This window comes from Zosterops lateralis (assembly GCF_965231275.1).
Source record: "Zosterops lateralis genome assembly, chromosome: 5".
Taxonomy (NCBI): Eukaryota; Metazoa; Chordata; class Aves; order Passeriformes; family Zosteropidae; genus Zosterops; species Zosterops lateralis.
Window position 1 is genome coordinate 71,374,134 of NC_139766.1, and position 22,343 is coordinate 71,396,476.

At 45.6% G+C, this 22,343-nt stretch overlaps 1 protein-coding gene across 1 annotated transcript in view; it reads right to left on the reverse strand.

Moving 5' to 3' along the window:
- Positions 1-22,343, reverse strand: part of FRAS1 (Fraser extracellular matrix complex subunit 1) — a 107,676-nt gene that overhangs the window by 22,465 nt on the left and 62,868 nt on the right. Inside the window, exons 19-36 of the mRNA XM_083861299.1 lie at positions 21,294-21,446; positions 19,558-19,704; positions 16,566-16,712; positions 15,796-15,936; positions 15,567-15,707; positions 15,213-15,356; positions 14,587-14,857; positions 13,272-13,356; positions 11,257-11,571; positions 8,720-8,873; positions 6,778-6,956; positions 5,503-5,619; positions 3,562-3,676; positions 2,970-3,107; positions 2,746-2,778; positions 1,979-2,110; positions 1,601-1,726; positions 976-1,223 (exon numbers count right to left, since the gene is read on the reverse strand). Of these exons, the coding sequence (XP_083717425.1) occupies positions 976-1,223; positions 1,601-1,726; positions 1,979-2,110; positions 2,746-2,778; positions 2,970-3,107; positions 3,562-3,676; positions 5,503-5,619; positions 6,778-6,956; positions 8,720-8,873; positions 11,257-11,571; positions 13,272-13,356; positions 14,587-14,857; positions 15,213-15,356; positions 15,567-15,707; positions 15,796-15,936; positions 16,566-16,712; positions 19,558-19,704; positions 21,294-21,446 (2,786 nt within the window). The remainder of the gene's footprint in view (positions 1-975; positions 1,224-1,600; positions 1,727-1,978; positions 2,111-2,745; positions 2,779-2,969; positions 3,108-3,561; positions 3,677-5,502; positions 5,620-6,777; positions 6,957-8,719; positions 8,874-11,256; positions 11,572-13,271; positions 13,357-14,586; positions 14,858-15,212; positions 15,357-15,566; positions 15,708-15,795; positions 15,937-16,565; positions 16,713-19,557; positions 19,705-21,293; positions 21,447-22,343) is intronic.

The following is a 22,343-nucleotide window of genomic DNA, read 5'->3' on the forward strand; positions in this document are numbered from 1 at the left end:
TAAAATGTATTTTCATTTTCTCTCAGCTCAAAAAGGCTTTCTCTATGTCCTTGTATCACATTAACACAGCCTCACAGACATAGACCTGGTATTTTCATTTTCAAAGTACTTCACACTGAACTAAAAGCTGATTTTGTCTCTTTTCAACCATATCAAGTACAACCACACTATGGTATCACAACTCAGATGTCACCTTTCTTAGAAGAGTTTTGTTAGGTGCTTGAAAAATAAGATCCAGAGCAGAAATCAACATCCTGAGCATATGGGTCAGGAGTGAAATCCTTTTTTTCCTATCTGTCCTCTTACTCAGATTAAACCTGAGCAGCTCCCTTGTCAGCCTTCCTCCTGAAGAGGAAGACAGGACTGATTCCAGACTTGTATCCAGACTGAACCTTTGAAGAAAAAACATTCCCAGTCATGTCTCTGACAGCCAGCCTCTCTCAGCTCAGGTCTCTCCAGCTTTACCACCTGTGCTGTGATCTCTCCTCCCTCAGGAGGTTGCTACATCACCTGCAAGGAGTACAGAGCTTTCTTGGGAATGTCACCAGCAGGACAACAAGCCCTGGGACAAACTCAAGCTACCAAGCTCTGCAGCATCTTGGGGTTGTTTAATCCTTCCCCCTTCCAATCTGTCCAGAAAAAGAACCAGGCAATTTTGGAAGGTGGGTGAGGGGGCTGAAATTTTCAAGGGATTAATACTTAGTAAATCCATGTGCTTTATTAGCAAGTCTGTTTGATAGAAAAATCTGGGATTAACTGGGTTCTCATGTTTAGCATGGCAGCTCACCTCTGTTACAGTCAAATGGGGATAACCTCAAATCCCTGTGGGATGAAAGAGTCTGTTATCCCCTTTTTGGCAGCAGTCATAACTTGAGCTCTCTACACAGAATCCATGCTGACAGCAGACAAGTGTGGGGGGGTAAGGAAAGGAGGGCTGGCAGCATTCCCTGGGTTTGGAATCAGATGAAAACCCACCGTGTAAGCGAGGTGCTGTCGGGAGAGGGTCACAGAGCTTTTGCTGGCCACGGTGATGGCCAGTGAGCAGCCTGGGGCCAGCTGTGGGCCATGGGTGTCCATCGGGGACACGTCCACCCTCAGCACTGTGGTGACTGTGGTGACACCGTCAGTGACAGAGATTTCCATGCTGTCCTCTGCTGCTGCTGAGCCATCGTGCACGTACTGCAGAGCGTTCCGAGTGACGTCCTCGTAGGTGAAGGTGTCGCCTTCCCAGGAAGGAGACACACGAGTCAGAAAGACTCTGTTCAGAGCAGGAATCCAACTCAAACAACCTTAATCAAGAGCTAGGCTGGCATTTAATCCCATCCTACCAGGGCTGTGAGTTATGAGGGCATTTATTAAGCAGCTGGCAGGGCAGAGGAAAAGCTGTGACCTTCCCAGTTCCAGGGACGCAGCAACTCCTCCTGATTCTCAAGGAGGGCAGCAACCCTCCTTTTCTTCCCAGCTGCTTCGTGAGCTCACAGCTAGATAAGGCTTCTATGGATGGATTCTTATCTGCCAGGGGCATCCATCACCTCCTGCTTACCAAAAGCAGCCAGGCTGACCCCTCTCCTGTACTGAGGGAAGCTCTTACTCCACTCACCTGCTCTCATGAGCTCCTGCACATCTGTGCTGTACTTGAGCACAATGCCGTGATGGGGAGGTTTCACCAGCTCAAAGAAAAGACCCTCGGGAGCTGTATCTGTGTCACTTACAGCCAATTGGATCCCTGTGTCAGGGAAAGAGAGCATAGCTTGTGAATAGAGCAAAAAAACCCCAACGTAATTAGTCAGTACAAAAAAAAAAAAAAAAAATTCTGGAGCTGCCCTAGCCCAAGAGCCACAAGTTTCATGGAAACACTTTGTCTCCTGATGATGCTCGGGCTGTATTAGGGAATTGTCTAATAGAGTGGCTCTCAAGTGAAGCTGGGCCTCCTGGCAGCGAGCTGAGCCCCACACCCTGCCCCATGCACCCTACTCACCGATGGTGGCTCTGCCCCCCTGGCTGACCTCCAGGAACGGAGCCGCGATCTGGAAGACCGGGGGCTGCTGCTCAGCAGAGAGCAGGTGGATGACAAACACCATCTCCGGGGTTGTGTGCTCCCCACCAGACACTAGGCACAGACAGAAACCATGCCTGAGGGCAGGGAGGGGTTTGCAGGGACCCTTCACCTGGGAAGTTCATCTGTCTGTACAAAAATCACTATCCCACATCCCTGACTCCTCTCCTGCCTTTCCAGGCTGCACCTTTATCTGTGGACATACACACACATACTTCACACAGGCCAAGAGCATTTCTCTCCGCCCTAACTCAGAACATGGACTTCTCCTTGCTGGTGGAAGCCAGAAAGCACATGGAAACAGAAGGATGTGTTAAACAGGCAAGCAGCTTATCTGTGGCAATTTAATTGCAGAAATGTCTCCACGCTGTATTAAAAAAAAACAAACAAGAGCATAAAACTCCTTGCTCACACTGGGGGGACAACAGGAATGAATCAGGCTTTTAGGACTGATTCCAGGCAGCCACTGGAAAAAGATGTCTCTAGCAAGCAGCGGCTCAGCTTCTGTAAAACACTGCTGGGAATCAGGCAAATTAATATTCCCCTAGGCATGTGTATTTCCAGGAATTCCTACTGAGTGTCCACAGGTGTGCCTGCAGCAGAACAAGGGCCAATGACTAACAGGCTATGGGAGGGCAAAAGAAGGATAAAAATTGTTTTGGCCAGGAAAGAGCAAGTGGTTCACATACCTGTGAATCGGAAGTTCACGGACTCTGGGAGACCTGGCGGGACAAACACAAGCACAGAGTGATTGCTGTCAGGACAGGAGAGCACGCTCTCCTGATGTGGATTTGGAGGGCTTTGGAGAAAGCACATGCTGACATTGAACTGGGCAGGAGTCTTTCCTCAGCAAGGAGGAAGAGCAGCATTCCAGCTGCGTGTCCCAGCCCTGCAAGGAGCACTGGCTGCTCACCTGCAAAGGAGAAGTCCATCATCTCCCTGAGGTGAGGAGCGGCGGTCGGCGGACGATACGCGATCCTGCCGTGGTTTATGTCAGCCTGGGTGAAGTACCTGGCTGGGGACAGAGGCCTGTCCCTGTGCTCCACGATACCTATGGATGTAGAGACACCAGCATTACCAGGAGGGGTTAATTACTCCATCTGCTTCTACAGCTTCCTTTGCTTTCCCCGGGTACTTCTGTGTACCAGTTGCAGAACAAGTCATACGGATGCAACTGCATCGAGGATGGGACCTAGGGATGGGAGAAATTAAACAGAGATTCCTCACTTAGGCATTTCTTCACATAACCTCTCACTGGAGAGGTGGGAAGCAGAATGCCACGGGACACAAGCTTCAATATTATTCAGACAGTAGCAAAAACTGTCTGAGTTTTGCAGCACATTCCTAAAGAAGCCAAAGAAATGGGGTTAAGGAACAAGGTGTTTAAAAGCTAGGGAAAGAGGCCAAATGGATTAACAGGTGCCTCCACAGAATGATACTCCAAGGGAAGGAGGAGATGTGCTCAGGAAAATGGAAATTAATGCAGCAGCAACAGGTTCACTTGCCTTGCCCAGGAAGGAGAGGCACAGTCACGTTGTACAGGATTTTCTCACTGGGAATCTCCGGGTCTACAAAGGAGAGGTGATGAGGCTCAATCACTGTCACACGGTCCTCCAGCACCTCAATAAACACATAAGACCATGAGCATCAAGGCCAGAGACATGGGAAGATTCACCCAAAAATGCATTGAAAGAGAATTTGCTTTGCTCTAGTTAAATATAAAATAGTCTTTGAATGTAAAGGCCCAGTTCTTAAACCTAAACCTGACCCCCTCTCCCCTGCAGATGTACAGCCTCCACACTCAGAGGTGACCAGGTTTCTCTTTTGGCCTACAGCAATTAAAAAGAGAGAAAGGAAAACCTAGTTTGATTAAGAACTCCCTGGATGAACATGTAATTCATTGTCTACGTAGTTTTCTCATATAGTCTGATGTGGCTGGACTGGATTCTCTTTTAAAAGAAACCCTGAAAATCACCCAGCCCTTTTCCACTGGAATTTAGAGGAACCAAAGCTTTCCCTTTTGTTTTAAACCTGTCTACAATTGCTCTGATCCTTCCATAACAAGATTATTATGAACCAAAAGCAGGCAGGGCATTAAAGGAATTACAGTGCTGCTTGAAGAAACTTAAGTGCCCAAAACCAGTTAATTTCCACATGTTCATGAACCTTAATCCTGCAGAATTAACAGCTCCGACAAGTTGCCCAATTAAACAGCTCAGTTGGGTATGAAAAGCACCCAGCTCATTTCATAATCTTGAGCAAAACAAGGATACAACAAGCTAAATTAAGGATATGGGCACTTAAATCATGTTCTTTGGAATGTGAAAGGTTACCAATATGGGGGAAGCAGGTTAACTTGATTGAACAAAAACCAATACAGATGTTGTGTCCAGTTTAACAAAAGAGTCATGAAACTTCCCTTGACCTTTCTCAGCAGCACAAGTCAAATTCAAGACTAGAGCGATGGGAAGGCTCAAAGTATTGTGCTTTCCTCTCAGCTCTAGAAGTCTCATTCTGAAGGAGTTTGAAGACGAATGAACAGAACTCGATCACATTGGGGCAGGGAAGTGCAATCCTTTGACAGAAAGATTTAAGGTTATGTTTCTTCCTCGCTGCCTCCAAGGCCTATTTGTCTCTCCCAAAGGTGGGACTTGCAGGTGGTGAGGTAAAAGGTGTTTTATGGCCCTATTGAATTTTGTGAGGAGTAATTAGCTATAAAACCCAGTGCTGCGTAGCTCTGCAAGACATCTCTCCCATCAATTTTGTCAATAATGACAACAACAAAAAGTCAGGGGCAGGAAGATAAATGGCTCCAAGTGGCAGTCTGACCATGTTTCATTATCACCCAGGAAAGGTCGCCACTATTTTAAACTTTGACAAGGTTGTTGTGCCATGGACTTTCCACTAATCCCTTTCCCATCTCTTCCTTTGCCTTTCCTGGCCCCATGCCTGGCATGCAGAACAGGAGAAGCAGAGGGGACAGCTGGACTTGACCCACACCTGATGGGGACACACAGGGAAGGCTTGCACCACAGTCTGAGAGCCCACAAAACAGACTTTAGACTCCAGGATCATCTTTCCAATCGACACAGTCGGGGAAGGAACCACCTTAGAGAGACCACTCTCATCCAAATGGTCATTCCCAGAGCTACATATTGGAGCAAGTTTACAGTGGAACTACTGGTAAAACCCATTCATTACAGTCCAACCCACAGTTTTTCTCTCTTGCCATTCCTCCTGGCTTCTCAGGAAAGGGTAAGAATTCCATAAAATATTGATTTTGCATATCTTACCCCCCTCTCCTTTCCAGTCTGTACATTCATTATTTTTAATAGTGAGTTTTTCAACTTTCCATGGGTATTTTCTGCACCCTCCACCCCAGTTACTCTTCTAATCTGTTGTTTCCCCATGCCTGCTCCAGCCACCTATGTGGTGTCATCACTTACAGCCATGTGCAAAGAGGAGCCCAGGGAAAGCTGAGGGGCTTTGGGGGTCTGGGGCAGAACAGCAACGTTGAACACGTGGCTTTCCAAGCTGGTTTGTGAACTGCCAGAGCTGGACACCTGGGAAGGAAAGATCACATCAATCAGTATGTGATTTCTAGACCAGTTTCAGATTTTCCTTTGGCAGAAAAGACATATAAAGCAAATTATATTAAATTGGTAAAAACTCAAAGTACCAGAACCATTCCCTAGAGGTGAGCCTGCAAATGTTCCCAGCAATCCAGGGGTAAAGTAAGCACCCAAAGAAATACAGCTCCCTTCTTTGATAGACTCAGTTATGGCTTTATCTTTTAGCAGGGATGGCAGTGTGCTCTGGAAGTCCACAGAATGCTTTGTGAGTGGGAATTGACATCCTGAAGCTTAATTTTTAGAAAATGCATAAAAATGTAAGTTCTGATGAGAAGAGTGATGCCATTCTAGCCATTTGCTGCACCTGCTCTGTCCTAAAACCAATGAAAAAAAACATGTTGGCCTTGAAATGTCCCAACCCAAAGTTCAGGACTTGGACAGGGGTGCCATGGTCTGATGTGACCAGGACTTCCCAGCTCCCTTTCTTATCTCTCTGCACAGTTGTTGCTACTGCTCCAAGATACTAACCCCAAACACTCAACTCATGCAAAATGCATAGTCTGTAAGAGGAATGCAGCAATTAAGCCAAAGATTAGCTTGTTCAACACTGACGCTCACAAATTCCTCATTATCACTTATGTTAATTACTTTAGAAATTACCTTAATTGCCTCTCCGGTGCTACAGTAATTGCTTCTGCCTTGTAAACCAGATGTAACAAACACTGCGTGCCACTGTTCACATAGGCTCAGTTAGGGGAGGCTGTGAAACCCTCCCAGCAAACAGCAAGGACCTGTCTGAGGAATTTTATGGCTCTTAAACCTGTGGGGAGTGGGGATTTATTTTAGTTTCCCAGCTGCTGAGGAGTGCTTCTACCAAGACAAAGGGCTCTGAAGCCAAAATTAAATTATTAGTTTAGAAACCAAGGGTTGTGTGGCTCCAGGGCTCGCAAAACACATCTTTTTAAGAAGGCACTTGGAACGTTTTTCACTTGGTGCAAATATTATAGGTTTTATGAGAGGGTGGTGTATTTGCCAGCATGTGTTTACACACATATCTGTGCTATTGTTAAAACTGGGACTCACAAGACACAGGTGGAGTAAGCTTAGAGAACTGCCACATGGTATTTCTAAGGACACGATGAGGAATACCTGGAACTGGAAGGAGTCACTCTCCACTTCAGCTCCAGAGTGCCTGTACCACACGATGCCATCACTGATGTCCTGCTGGGTGAAGGAGGTTGTGGGTGAAACTGCTCTTCCATCAGGCAAAAGCTGCCAGGAGTCTGCCGGGCCGTCCGCCAGCATTGGGACCAGCAGCACCACTTCCCCTGGGAAAAGCCAAGAGGAGCTTCAACAGAGGGAGCAAGAGGTGCCTTTGCACCAACTAAGGAGCAGCCAAGGCAAGCACCCACCCAGTCAAAGCTTTTTTCCATGCAGTGTTAAATGACAGAAATAGCAGCAGAGCTCCCAAAAGCCATCAGCGGGCATTGAGACATCCCAGTGACACTGGGAAATCTTGTTAATTAATTCCATTAAACAGGTTGATAACTCTGCTGATTGATAATTAATCACTCTGTTATGTGAAACATCCATCATAAGCTCTCCCATTTTGTTTTCCCAAACCACCCTTGAAAAGCTGGAGCAACAAAAAAAGTAATTCAGCAAGATGCAATGTCACACTTCCATTCAATCATCAAACTCTGGACTAAAATTCCTTTATCAGTACCCTAATCACATTCCAGATCTTATGGTTTTGCTAATGGGAATTCCCCTAAAAATCAAATTCTATATTTTCTATAGGTATGAATATCTTTCCCATTAATCACAGACTAAGGCAGATAAGTCTTCCTGGATTCAAGACCAATTTTCCACATTTCCCTCTCTCTTATTTTCCCCTCTCTTTCTGCAAAACAGCATTTTGGACAAAATTTTGGAGATCATTGATTTCTGCTGCTTCTTCCTCACCTGCAGCTACAAACCTGTTTATATTACTGCAGTTAATCACACCAGCAATAATTATGGTGACACAAACACAGGATTATAAATTTTAGTTAGGGTTAGGCAGCAGGAGACAAGCTCCTTGGGGAAAAATTCCTGTTTTCATGTAAATGCTTATTAAAAACAAGACGACAGACCTTCATCTGCAGAAAGCTAAAGGGGGAATACAAATTAATTACTTCTCTTCTAAACTGCAAAACTCTCATTATCTCTGTTTCCATCAGGTGCTGGCAGCTGTTATGGAAACCAGCCTGTCCTCAAAGCAAAAGGAGAAAAAACCAAAACCATGGATGTTGCTAGAGGGATCCTCTGAATTTCCCAGATCAGCAAATTAAATGTGGTATCATTTCTTAGAAGTGCAAAATATTTTATTTGAAGACATGGGTTTTGTGAAGAAAATAGTGATGCTGAGTAAGAAAAGAACTTTTTTCTTTTCTTTCCATATTTCATTTCCCTCCACATGACACCTATTTTTCATCCTGTTTTTCTCCATTTACAGCTCAGTCACAAATCCCAGATCCTTCCACACTCCCCCTTAGCCTGTGCCCAGATGATCCTCCGTAATCATGGGGTTGGTGGTGAAAGTCACTGCTCTGAGAGCTGAGCTCATAGCCTCTCAAAAGGAATTTGGGGACAAGAATTATCTACAGATTCAAACATCCCCAATTCCTGTTTCAGTTGGCAACCCCTTCCTCGGGGACAAATTAAATCAAATGTCACAGAATTGAGGGAATTCTTCAAGGTAAACTTTGGCTCAGCAGTTTCTAGAGGCAGATTCTACTCTGTGCTACTCAAACCAGACATTCAATGTGGAGGATTAACTTTTGGCAGGAGGATTCTGCTCTCTCAGGGCTGTAAATACGCCGGGATTCCACCACCAGTGGAGAAACACGATGATGAGGAAGGGCAAGAGTGGTTTGTTTACTTTGCATGGCCATCAGAAGTGGGAAAAGATGAGGTTAGCAGCGCTCATTCTAAGGAAATAAATTTCCCTACTATTCTAAGGAAATATTCCCCCCAAATGCTGCTGGTTGTGCATAGAACACCATGGAAGGGTGCTGCTCTTGGACAGCAGAACTCCAGAGGGATTTACCATGTCTGGGCTGGTCCTTGGTGATGGTGTAGGTGATGTCAGAGTCCCGGGCACCGGGCAGTTCGGCGTGCAGGATTGTCCTGGAGATCTGCAGCATTCCTCCCTGGGGCACCCAAACCAGGGAATTGGTCACCAGCCGGGGGCTCCTGTCACTCTGCAGGCAGGGGGACAGCAGGAAAAGGCTGACTGGAATGTGAGCAATGCTGTGCTGAGGGAAACAGACTTGCAAGGGAAAAGGGTCAAGGAGAGGATTCTGGAATTTCTTACACATTCCACCCTGGTTGTCTGCTTGAAGAAATGGTTGCAGATCTTTCTGCTGTATCCCTCAGACCCAATTCCCAGCCTGTAAAACTAATCTTGTCCTCTAATTCCTAATTTCCTGCTGCTGACCCTAAAACTTCCTGACTTGTCTCCCTCCATAATTTTGTCTTTTACCACCATCCTCATTCTCTCTGAGCATCCATCCAAGTCTTTAGTTACTCAGTGGGTTTCCTAACCCTCAAACTATTCCTGTGGCTTTTTTTTCCTTTTCAAATTAATATTTATCCAATACTAGTTTAAGCCTCCTGAAATGTGGATGTCAGCACTGGATTGCAGTAATAGTTCCACTACAGTTTCCATTTATTCCAGTAACACTACTCTGGCATTCAAGGATTTTATCAGCCCTTTTTGGCCTCAATTTGCTTTATTGGACAGGTCACCAAAATCCTCATGACCTCTTCCATGCCATGGTTCTTTCTTATAACCCCAGCTGCTGTAAATGTGACTTCTTTTCTGGATTTCTGCACATTCACCTTGCAATTGGCTGTGGCTGCAATTCACCTTGAACTGTGTGATCAGCCAAAATCCTGACTACTCCATCTAAGGGATCACCTTCCTCCTCATTTACAACTCCACATAATTAGTCCCCAAACTGATCAATGACTCATTGCTGTGTTCTTCTGGATCTGCCACAGAGACAGGAGAGAGAGCTAAAAAGATGTTTGTGAAAAGGAACCACATTACAGGATGATTTCCGACCTCCTTTTTGGCATGTGTCCTGTGCACCCACCTAATCTGTACTCTATTTACACTGTGGATTTGTTATAAACACAGAAACCTTCAGCTTTAAGGTCACTAACTGACTGAATGTTCCTTCACTGGCCACATCAAACTCATCCAGCACCTTCTGATACTGTTCCCACGTGGCTTTGATGCTGCTTGTTAATAAGAACAGACTCATGAGACAGCTCTTTTTGCTTGGTAATCTATTTTAAAAATATATTTTAACATGAATGAATTAATTCACAGCACAGTAAAAGCCCCCTGGTCTGTGCTTCAGCTACCTGCTCCCAGGCAGGGCAAGGTCAGCTGCCTTGCAAATACCTTGGAGACCTTCCTTATCTGGATCTCTAGGGGTCTGGGCTACACCTAAAATAAACACCTTTTGCCTTTTTTTTTTTCCTGTGTTCTCCCTGACCTCTCAGAAAATAAAGGCTTCCACGTTCCTGTTCAGACTGCAACATTTCCAGCAAAGGGTTTGGATGGGAAAAACAGTCATTAGCAATGAAAGGGATTGGAAAAAGTCCTAAAAGCTGCCCTGCTCTCCTCTGTCATCACCTTCATTCTTCTCTGTAGCCAAGTGCTGCACAGGGAAATGTGGAACGATAAGGGGAGACAAGGGAGCACAAAACAGGATAATAAAAGAAACTACTCTCAGCAATTCACCCTCACTGGCATTTACAAGAACCTGCTTAATCAACAGTGGGGGAAAAAAAAGGTGTGACAAAGAACACAGAGTGGTGTCCAAGCATTTTCACAGTCCTTGTGATCCTATTCAGGCTCCTTAGGGCCATGGAAGCAATCTGGGTGAAGAAACCACAGGCATAGCTCCTCTTATTCCAGGAGTCTAATACCAGCACCAGCCTTGAAAGCAATTCCTGTTTCATCCCCAGACTGCTGTGTGAGTCACAGCACTAATTAATATTAATTACTACTGTAGCTTTAGGAGAACCTGCAGGGTCCAAATGGGATCAGTGCCTCCGTGTGTGGAACTCCATGGACACACAGAGTGCTCGCAAAGCTCCCTCCAAATTGTCCTGCTCGAGCTGCTGTGAAAAGACATCTAACACAGCACAGAGGGCAAAAAGAGGGGCAATGTTACTTTCTCCTAACTCCTTTCCCAAGGGGTGGAACTCCAAGACGCTGTGTCAGATCTCTACATAAAAGACGGCAAATTGTGACCTTTTGTACTGACAGCTCTAATGACAGCCCTCCTTTTTGTTACTCTTTCACATTAAAAAGGAATGAAGATATCTTCAGCATGTTCTCCTACTTTATTACAATTTATTACTTTTTATCACATAGCTATGGACTTTAAATCATCCAAGCTGCACTATTTGAGCTGTTGCAAACCAAAAATCCGGGCAACCTCCAAAACCCAATCAATCCACTACTTTCTCGGGCTGGTTACTCAGGGTTAGTGACACCTCAGAGACAGAGCAGCACTTCTCCAGACTCTTCAATGTGCCTGCCAGGGTTTATATGCCAGCACATACCTTGGGAGCAATCCTGATGTGGAGCAGGACGTTCTGGAAGTGGTACCCGTCACTCACTTGCAGGAGAGCTGCGTCCTGCCGGCTGTCGGAGCCGTCGTGGACATAGCGCAGCCACCCGCCCGCCAGGTCACCCAGGTGGAAGGTGGCAGTGTCCCCAAGGGCCCCCAGCAGCCTCCCATGGCGTGGAGGCTCCAAAACCATCAGTACCACGTCCTGAGGGTTGTCACTGTCCCCCACACCAAGCACCAGCTCTGATATCATCCCGGTTTCCCCCCTGCCGACAAGGAGGGGCTCGTTCCTGAACATGTAGGGGGCCTGGAACACAAAAGCAGCTCTGAGGTGTCTGCTGAAGCTCAGTAAGAGATTGGATCATGATCAAAGGCTGGAATTAAAAGTTTGGGGATAAGGACATCAGGTCACTTCATCCCTGGAAAGCTCCTATTTCTTAGCAGCAGAGAATCACTCTCCACACCTTTTCGCCTGATGGGCAGATCTAATAATATTTAGCATTTAAACTGAATTAGTCCAATTAAAAGAAGATTCTTGTGCCACATTAGGCTTAGGAAAGGCAAAAACTTAGGACATTTATATGGAAAGCATCTGACTCTAGCTGATCCTCATCAGCCTTTTGAGATGACAACAAAATTGGGTGTCTTCATCATCAGTATTTATTTCATTTCCAACACTCCCCACAGCCTTACTCAACTTATACCAAATATCTGCTAGAGGCCATATTTCTGCTGGCTTAAATTAGTTCTCCAGCTCTTTGTCTTCAAGAAAGCTTCAATCTGCAGTCTCTATTGATCCCAATAAACATCATTTCCCATGGGTAATGCACTGCCTTGGGAGGGAGGCAGTCCCGCAGAGACAAAGTCAAAGCCCTGGGAACATCCATCAGGGAGCCAACTGCTGCCACCTCACCTGTGCATGAATTCCCAGGGTTCTTAGGGATCAACAGGCAAAATTCCTGTCATTAAACCTCACTTATGTATTCTGGGGCAGTGACTGCAGCTCTTACTTAGGTGAATGTCCTACTGAGGTAAACGAGAGATGAGGCTGAGCCAAGATCTCAGCACCAGCCAGAATCAATACACACACGGCAGGATCAAAACACATAGTTTGTCTTATTTTTAAAGGACAAACTAGAGCACTTCTGATTTCCAGAAGTTATGAGAATGACTAATATGGAATATAAATTACTCATGGTGAGGGTGGAGGCTGAGCCAGGCTTGTAGGCAGGAAGGAGCCAGCACCAGAAGAGCTCTGTCCAGTCATTTGGTGCCCCTCTGAGGATGTAAATGCACCTCAAGAATAGCAGATTCTCTTTTGTACTTTAAGGTCTCTATTTGTAAGGATATGCTCAGTCACAACTTCTGATTGAGGTTTCCTAACTGGAAAAAGCTCAGTGCAAGCTGCAAAGGCTCCCTGGAAATCTGGAACCCATTGAGGTGCATGTACCCCCCTTGGGGTGAGACCCATATATTGTGCCACAGACTTTAAATAACAATAATACAGAAGACACGGACACTGGGCAGTACCATCACATTGCCCAGAAGTGGTGAAAAGTTTAAGAGGCACACTTTAAACAGCTCATGCTGATTTAATTCCCAGCTGTCCTAGAACAGAGCATTGAACCTGAGTGTCAAAGCTTTCCTGCCATTGGGATCAATCCTGGCCCAACTGCCCTGCAGCAAGAGGATCAAGAACTGGAGCATCAGCAGATCCAAAGGATAATTGGAGCAGTAGGGATTCCTTAGCCCTCGCTGATAATTGCTCTATGATTGCACAGCTGCAACTCCCTGCACAAGCAAAATGATACAGGCCAACTTCTCCAGTCAATTCCCCAAGTCCCTTCCCTCCATGTGACTCTTGGCTGTTGCCCCCTAAGAGAGAGTTGAGTCCAATTTGCCTGATCTGAATCCCTGCTCAAGTTCTGCCCAGTTCCTTTGTTATCCCTGCAAGAAACCAGGGCTTCAGACAGTACAAAATTTGGGATTGTTTCCAGGATTTCTTACCTGAGTTGAGAAGGCTTGAATGTTGATCACCTTGAGGTATGAGAATGATTGTTGATCACTGACCTTCAAGGAAAACTGTCCTTTCCTAAACAGGTCCCCAGCAAGCCAAAATACAGGATAATGCAAATTAATGAAGTATTCTTCCAGGACTCAAAAATGATAAGCACATTATACATTGAGCAAAAGTGACAGGCTCAGTGACAGAAGCTTTAGCTCAAGTTTTCTCCAATTATGTTTTTATAGTATTTTTTCCTGAAGATTCACAACAGTCACAACAGGTAATAAAACACCTTTAGGTGTTCAATTATATACCCTCATCTCCCTCTAAGTAACGTTATCCACACTGAATGGCAGCCCCAAGATAAAGTGCCAATTCTAAATGTCAGCCACTCGCTGCTAAAGAAAAATGTCACTTATCTGGCTTTAGGACTTGCCAGGATTCTTCCTTCGCATTTACTTTTCAGTGATGCCACCCAAACACCTTGAAGTTTCAAGCAACAGTATAAATAATAAATAGAGTAATATTTAGTAATAGAGTAGCTTTGTTTCTCAAGACAAGATGCTGACATTTCACGGTGACTACCAGGCAGACTAAAAAAACAAAGAGCAGGATACAGGAACATATGCCTGAGGTCTGGTGAACACCAGCTAACCCTTGGCATCAGGACACCCTGAAAGTCTTCTTCAGATCTTATTTAGATTGAAGACCTTCCTGATTTATACAGCCAGAAATTTACAACAGTTCCACCAATGTCACTCTGGTGCCAAGGCTTTATGGTGATGCAAATCAGGTGTGAAATCTGGCAGCCTGGCTGCCTTATTGCCTGGCTGCAGGAAAAACCTGCTGCCATGCAATATCCTTGCAGTGTGAGCCTTGCCAGCTACTAATCTGTTAGGGTACTAACAGAGCTCATACTGTAGGCAAACAAGGAATGGCTGAAGGAAAACTATGCCAGAGGGCACAGCAGTAGTATCAATTGAGCATCTTCCTAACAATATTAAGAAACTGTGGTAATAATCAGACTAACGTGCCAGTTTTATCTCTCAGCTGAGTAGTGTGAAGATTCCTGCACCGCAAAAGCACAGAAGGTTTGGGAATTGGGTCAGGGTGAGCTCTTTTACTATGAACTGAGAAGTTCTGCACCACTAGTTACACTGCAGTACAGAGTAAATATGCTGGAAGTTGATTTAGCAGCATGGGAAGTGTGCCTCCCTGGAGGAATGCTTCCAAGGAAGAAGGAAATACTGTTCTCAAAATACAACCCTTTTTTTTTTGTGAGGCAAGAGCTCAGAAAACAAGATTTCCCCCGGTCACCTGGGCTCCTCTTTGCCGTGCACAAAGCGCACCCTCCTCTCCCGCACGTCCCTGCAGCTGAAGCGGCGGCCGTGGCCCAGCGGCACCTCCCGCCCGTCCAGCAGCATCACCAGGCGGCCGGTGGAGGGAACGCCGTCCACGTGGAACTGCAGCTGGCCCGAGGCACCGCCCGGATCACACTCGCCCAGCAAGGACAGGTCTAGAGGCTGCACCTCGCCAATCCCCACCCTGAGGGTGCTGTTCGCACGGGAGCTCCAGGGATGCCTGCTGGCTGAAGGGAAAGAAGGGAGAAGTGTTACAGCAGGAATCACCACGGGCTGTGTTGGCACCATGCCTGTCACTGCTGGTTTTTGGGTGTCCTGTTCATTCCTGACCCAGGTGGACTGCAATCCATCCCGACTTCCACCATGACTGGGGCAAATCACTTCCCACCTTGCCTTCCCCACCACAGAATTGAAAGCCAACACTCTCTGGCTTGCCCTGCAGACACACTAGTAAATCTTCATTTAGAATAAAGAATGGAAAAGTAACCACTAGACTTGATTCAGGAAGGGATTTCCCCAAGATAATTTTGTCACTGTTTTTACACTGATGATAAACGGTGCTGTCTCTTGAGAGACACTCACCTTCTTTACACTCCCTGGTCCGTGTATTGCCATAGAAACCCTGGCCACAGGCAGAGACACAGATCTTATTCTTCAGAAACGTGGTGGTATCACAGAGGTGGCACAGGCTGCCACTGTCACACTCCAGGCATCCAGGAGGACAAGCTGCATCGGATGGAAAGCACAACCCCACTGAGACACTGCAAAACCAGTGCAGCCACTGGTAGCCATAGCTGTCCCAAGGGTCAGAGCAGAAGTACCCCCATGTGTCTTACCTACCTGACAGAGTCAAGATAGAGAGCAAAGAGATAGAAGTTGGCAAGAAGTTCCTTCCTCATTTGCCAACTGTCCCTGCATCAGGGTCGCTGTGCTCACCTGTGCACTTGCGCCGTGCCTCGTCTGCATAGTACCTCTGCCCACATTTGGGAACACAGAGACTGCCCAGGAGGAAGAACGGGGCTGGGCAGAGGCTGCACTTGTCTGCTTGGTGGCACTGAAGGCAGGGCTGATCACACTCTAAAGAGACACAGGCAGAGTTCACCTCGGCAGTTCTCAGGAGACAAGCAGGGAAACACATTGGGAGTAATGCTCCATAAAAACTCACTCTGGCACGTGTCTGACTCCCGGTAGAAAGCTGGAGGGCACTCTTCCACACAAGCTCCTTGGTGGAGAATGTGGCCTTCCATGCACTGCAGGCAGTCAGTGCTTTGGGGACCTTTGCAGGCACTGCAGCTCCAGTCACACTCTGGAAGAAAACAAAAACCAGTTCAGGGCAGACCTTTCTGGGGTGCTCACCCTGCACAAAGGTTTAGCACTTGGGTTCTGCAAGCTGTGGGAAAATATCACTTATTTCAATTACGGAACACTCTGCTGGGGAGTTCTGGAAATCTTTCAAGTCACATGTCTTTTAAATCACTCCAAACTGCTGTTTCTGCAGCCATCCAGTGATGCAGGGTTTAATAAGACAGAGAGAGAGAGACAGGTAAGTACAGGAGGCCAGATAAGCTCCCTAAAAGAGACTTACCCTGGCAAGCTCACTTGTTATCAGCTGACCCGTAACTAAATGAATTGCTGGACCTGACCCCTGAAAACTTTGCTGGCTCAGTTACAAAATCATTTACAAGAGAGCGATTTGCAATAATCTTGTTCCACTGAAAGACTCAAGTATGTGACAGCAGGCTGCCCAAAAAAACAAAAACAAAAAACTCTGCAGAAACCTTGCAAGCAACCTGTCACTGAACAATTTTCCTCTTCCTACACCCGTTTTAAAGCAGGCCACCTGCACAGCTCCCACCGCCATCTAACGGATTCTTAGCCAAGGCACTTGTATTTATTCCTTTTTTTTCCCCCTCAAAACCAGCAATGTATTTTCACCTCTGCAAGTCTTGCTGGAAAAATCCAGGTAATACTGCTGAGCACAGCTCTCATACTGGCACTCCCCAAAAAGCAGGACCTTGGCTGCATCTCTACACGATGTGCAGCCGGCGGCTGAGTCACAGCTCCGGCACTGACTGCTGCAAGCTGTGGAAAGACAAGGAAAATCAGCCAACTGCACTACTAAAAATGATGTTACCCTGCAGCCTTGCTGCTCCTCTTGTCCTCTATGGTGACTTCAATGTTTTTCCTTTTCGTGTTCTCCAAAATGTAAAGAGCCTCTTTCTACCTGGAATAGGCTGGAATGTCCCCTCACGCTGCTTCTTACTCTCCTCAGGACTGGCCAGGGTAGAATGTTGACCCTGAATCCAAGTCCCCAAATAAGAGCTTTCCCTGTTTCTGGGTTTTTTTTTTTAATTTCCTTTGTGTAACCTGCATTTCATACAACTCTTTACCCAGAAACACAGAAATTTGGAGACTGCTGCAATTCTTGGCGGGACCAAAGGCCCATTTAATTTCACTTAACGTTTCCACCTTTTTATCTGCACACAGTGTGAAATTCTGGAGCTGCAGGGAGCAATAAGTATGCCAGGAAAAAAAAATAATTCAGGGATTTACTGAATCTAGGATCAAAGTCCAGAGGTTCAGAATATTTTGACTCACCTCTTTGATGTCCAGGAACTAAACTTCACAGGAGGCTGTACTAACAGTTTGGGTGATAAATACTGACATGTTAATTCAAAACACACTTTTATAACCAAAAGACCTCCAAATACCAAAGTGAATGTGGAAATACACACATTGCTCTCACTGAAGCAAGAACACAGTGTTTTTCAAAACGGTTCCTTGTTTAAGCTCCTCTAAAAAATGTCACAGAAGGTCTGCATTTTATTGATGTATGAATGATTTCTAGCCAAATGTTTTCCTAAAGAATCAAGCAGCTGCTTTTAGGTGCTCTGGTGCCACTTCTTTTTCTTCTGATTTTTCTTCACTTAAGAATACTCCATGAAAAAAATCACTTTTTTAATGTGGTCTAAAGAACCAACTGTTAAAAATACAGTGAAACATTCTACATGATGTCTAAATCTGTGGAAATCAGGGCTACCCATGGAGGCATGCCAGAAGAGTAAGCAAAAACTGTATCTGGAAGCAAACCTGCCTGATTGTTTTATCAGCACAACTCCATATCTGCATTTTTAAGCCCATGAAGGACTCGTTAAGCTCCTCGCTGCTCCTGGGCCAGGATGTCACTGAATGTAAAAATATCTCCCAGAGCCCATTCGTGCACTCAGCCTCTCTCTGAACCTCATTCCAACCCTGAGTTCCTCAAAAGTGCAAAGAGCCTAAAATAAACATTGAAGAGAGACCAGATTTTCTCAGCCTAACAGCCAACCTCTGATTAAACAATCTTCATTCCCTCGAAGTGGCAGTTTCCCAGCATCCTGGGACAATTTGTATCTCCCTGGCTTATCAGCAGCACTTGAAAAGGCACAAGTGACACTTGGAATGACAAAAATCCAACACACTTGGCCTTGAGCCTCCTGCTCCAAGGATTACAAACACTTCTTAAAAAGCCATTTGCAATAAGATTAGAGTAGCTGAATTGGCTTGCAAAAAAAAAATTAAAAAATCTATTTGCAGTTGAGCCTCTGAACCAAATTCAGGAAGGGTGCAGGCCTCAGAAACATTCCTGGTCTACCTTGATATCCTGAGGCAGGAGCTATCAACAGGAAAGCTTTCATTAGAAAGGGGCATGTTAATTAGGAAGGGAGATATTCTGGTGCAGCAAGCAATAAGAGAATCCTTACTGCAGGAGAAAACTGAGTATTTTGTTGAGCTTGTAGGAAACCAGCCAGAACAGCAAGAATCCTTTTTTAAAAAACAGAAAATCCTATTTTTTATTACTTTTTTTTTTATTATTATTATTTAATAGCCTGGGGTTTTTTTTAGAAGAATGGTATAAGTCCTTCCAGCTACTTCCTTAAACTTATGTAAGGTGTCTCCATTTCTGCTGATCAGATGGAAATAACAGTTTCAAGAGAACCATCTATTCCAACAAAAGGCAGGTAAAGCTGACAACCACATCAGTTTCCTCCTACAGGATCTCATCAGTGACAATACTGGGTCTAGGTAGGATAACACTGATACCTGGACTCAGTGCAACAGAGTTATTTTATTATAAATTGGGAGAATTTAAATCAGGGTAACATGGGATTTCCCTAATCTAAGTGTTCAGGTTCACAGTGACCAAAGAACTTCAGTATTCACTCATTTTTAAGTGGGTGTATTATAGTGGGATGATTCAAGCAGGGCTTTTTCCCTTGTTTTTATATCTTTGGACCATAACATTTTGCATTTTGCATCAAGCCAGATAATTATGAGAGGAATAACCCAGGGCCAGAGTGAACACAAAATAATAAAGGAAAAGAGAGGCCCTGAGAGATTCACAAAGGATAGTAAGAGTAGGAAAAAATATAACTCAATACCAGATCAGTTCCACCAGATCATTAGGATCAGCTCAGGTCTGTGTCTACTAAGCTGCACCTTGCTTCTCCTGGGATTTCACATGAGGAGAAATGGACATAAATGCTACAATGCAGCTTCCATGGCATGTACTGGCAGGTAGTGCAGTGGGGAGGGGGTTTGCCTTAGTAAGGACTGATTAAAACTGGTCTCAACTTGCCAGGTTTTCATCAGGTCCAGAATCCATCACAGGGAAACCTGCACAAATGCTCCTGCAGATTTTTTCCAGCAGGACACAAAGCCTCTTGTCTTTGAGGTCAATAACAAAACTGCAACTGTTTTCAAATTTCAACCCTACTGTAGGCTCTGCTCCTGAGGCAGCTCATCACCTCTGTCAACTTGCATCATGTTTTTTGGCACTTGAAACCTTCCTTTCCCAGGCCACAGGAACAGTGAGCAAAGGAACAAGAAAAGACATGTTGGTAAATGCACTGTGGAGAGGAGAGGTGGCTGGGGGAGAGGCACTCACGTCTGCAGGTCTGTCTGTCATCCCTGTAGTATCCCAGGGAGCAGAACGGAGCACACGCACCCGTGTGGGACAGGACGAGGCTGGCGTTGCAGGAAGAACAGGAAAAGGGACCCTGGCCAGTGCAGGTTTTACATGAAGGGTGGCACCCTGCAGGGACAGCAACAAACAGTGTTTCTGTTCAAGCAAAAGCAGGTCTCAGGGCAAGTTTCATAAGCTTCAGCAGAAACACTCCCAGAGACTGAAAGTAGGAATGGTGAGCACCAAAAGTTTCTGCCAAGTCTAAGCCCTCAGTGGTGCACAGTGCCTCCTGCCCAAGAAAGAATCCTCTCCTTTCTTTCTCTTTTTACCCTCTTCTCTTCAACCTTCCCTTCTTAAGAAAAACCCTTGCTGGACCTGGCCAGCACCTGTCTAACAGAAAAGAGTGAAAAAAGGGTTAGCACATACCTCCCTCTCATGCTTTCTCCCAGCTAGCTTCAGGTTAGATCCTCTGTGTCTGTGTAGGAACCACCTAGTACTTTTCTGACAGTTTCACCCTTCCCTGAAGATTCACATCCATTACTTCAGCAGGAATTGCACTGATGGAGACCAGACTATCTCCATGCACCCTCTCCCCATTTCCCTCATGACTTTTCAGGCTCATTTCTTAGTCTGATCAAAGAGCTTTAAAATATCACAGTAGCTGAGACCAATGTAGCCTGTTACTTTTCCCACAAAGGTTACATACAAAATCATTAGTCTGTTTTACTTTTTGACAGGCCTTTACCTAGAGATTGATGCCATCATTACACCTATCATGATAGGTGTAAAATTTATCATGAGTGAGAGTGGGCAAAGTAATCAGAAGTGACCACACTGAGCTGTGCTGAAGATTTTAAAAGTCAGAACAAAATGTTCTATGAGCTTTGACATCGTCTGAAAAATGCACAACTCCTTTTAAATGAAACCTTTAAACCAAAGGAAATAAATGTTATCCCTAGGCTTATATTTCCAGGAAGGCAAAATCTCTCTCCCTCTCTCTCTCTCAGGGGCCTTTCCAATCAAGTGACACAGAGTATGTTTCATAGCTCTGAGATCTCATTTGTCAAAAACAGATACATAAACACACAGCTCCCAGAATGCTGGAGAGAAGCTTTGAAATATTACCCACCCTAAACTAGATTAGGAAATGCCACTTCTTGCGAAAGGAGCATCTACATTGTGCTGAATTTCTGGTCTTGGTTCCTGTCTCTGAAATTAAAGTGCAGCACCCTTTGCTCAGCTTTGAGCTTTACCACATCTCTGTCAGCCACAGAACAGGAAAAGGAACCTGGTTCTTTTAAAGAGCCCAGGGAGTATAAAGCAGCTCAGACAATGACTGGAATATGAAACCACATCAACAACTAAAAGTGGAGGAGAGGCAGGGACACATTAGAAAATAAAATGTGCCACAGGTGCAGCCTTAAAAGCTGAATGAAATTGCCTTTCTGTTTTAGGAGCTGCTACCAGTAATCACCTTCTGGGCCATTTCTGTAGAGAGACAAGCCTCAGTAACAGAGTTTAATTAGAGATGTTCCATCTCAGGCTGCAAAATATCCTGAGAAACTCCTTCCAGCAAGAAAAAAACCCAACTGCTCAAGTGCAGAGTCCTGCCAGCTGGACAAAGCCTCTCTACTGAACAGGAACCATTTCATGTAACTTCTCCCAAGGATGTGGGCAGCTCCTGGCAGGTGCTGCAGGTGTGTGTGGGGAGCACTCACGTTTGCAGGCACCGTTGAGGGCGTAGTGTCCTGGAGGACAGTGGGGCAGGCAGCGATCCCCCAGGAGCAGGTGACGGTCGTTCTGGCACTTCAGGCACACGCTGCCCGTGTCCTGCAGGTCGGCCACGCACTGCTGGCACAAGGGGTGGCAGTCTGCAGGGAACAAGGGATACTGAGCACAGGGGAACAGCACAGAGATTAGCTGAGGACTCCAGGAGGGCATTAGGGGTGGAAGTTTGAGAGCAAATCCTGCTAACTGAAACTCCTGTATCCAAGGAGTTTTCCATGCTTTCCTCTTGCCTCCTCCTCATCTTGTGCTCTTCCTGAGCACCACAACATTTTCACTCTTCCTCTGCACCCCTCCGGCCCCATTCAAGCATCCTCTTTCCCATCCTTAAGTGAGCTTGGGAAAGCCTTGCACAAAGCCAGCTCAAAGCCCTTTGCTTCCCAAGACCACTCTCTGATTTTGAGTGCTTCTGCCTACAGGTTTCTCTTTAGCTCCTCTGGAGGAACCTCAGGCTCTCACCTCCCTCTGCTCCCACCATGGAAAAACGAAGAGCAGAACCTGTACCAGCTACATGACCTTCTCCTGTAGTTCCTGCTGTTCACATTTTCCCACACAAACAAGACATGTATACCCTGAAACTGCCACAGCAGCCCTCAAAGCCAGGCCAAGAGTGGCATCAAAGTGCCTCAAAACCTTTTCCTTTTTCCATTTTTCGCTAGCAGGACACAAGCTTGTGTCTCCTGACCTCTGCCTAAACTTAGGTGCTTCAAAAGGTTTTACAACAAGCCTTTTGTGTGCACAAAGGAGCAGTGTAAGGCAACCCTGAAGCCAAATTAATCTTCATTATGGTAATCGAGAAAATTATAAAGGAAATGACAACTGTCTTGAAAGATACGTAACAATGAGGCTTGATTTGAGTACCTGGCCTCTTGTCAGATTTCTGCTGCAGGTTCACCTTTCTGTCTTTTGTCTCTTGTGACAGCATTACTACAGATTGTCAGGCAATCTAAATTTACAAGCTGAAGACAGGCTCACATGGAGCC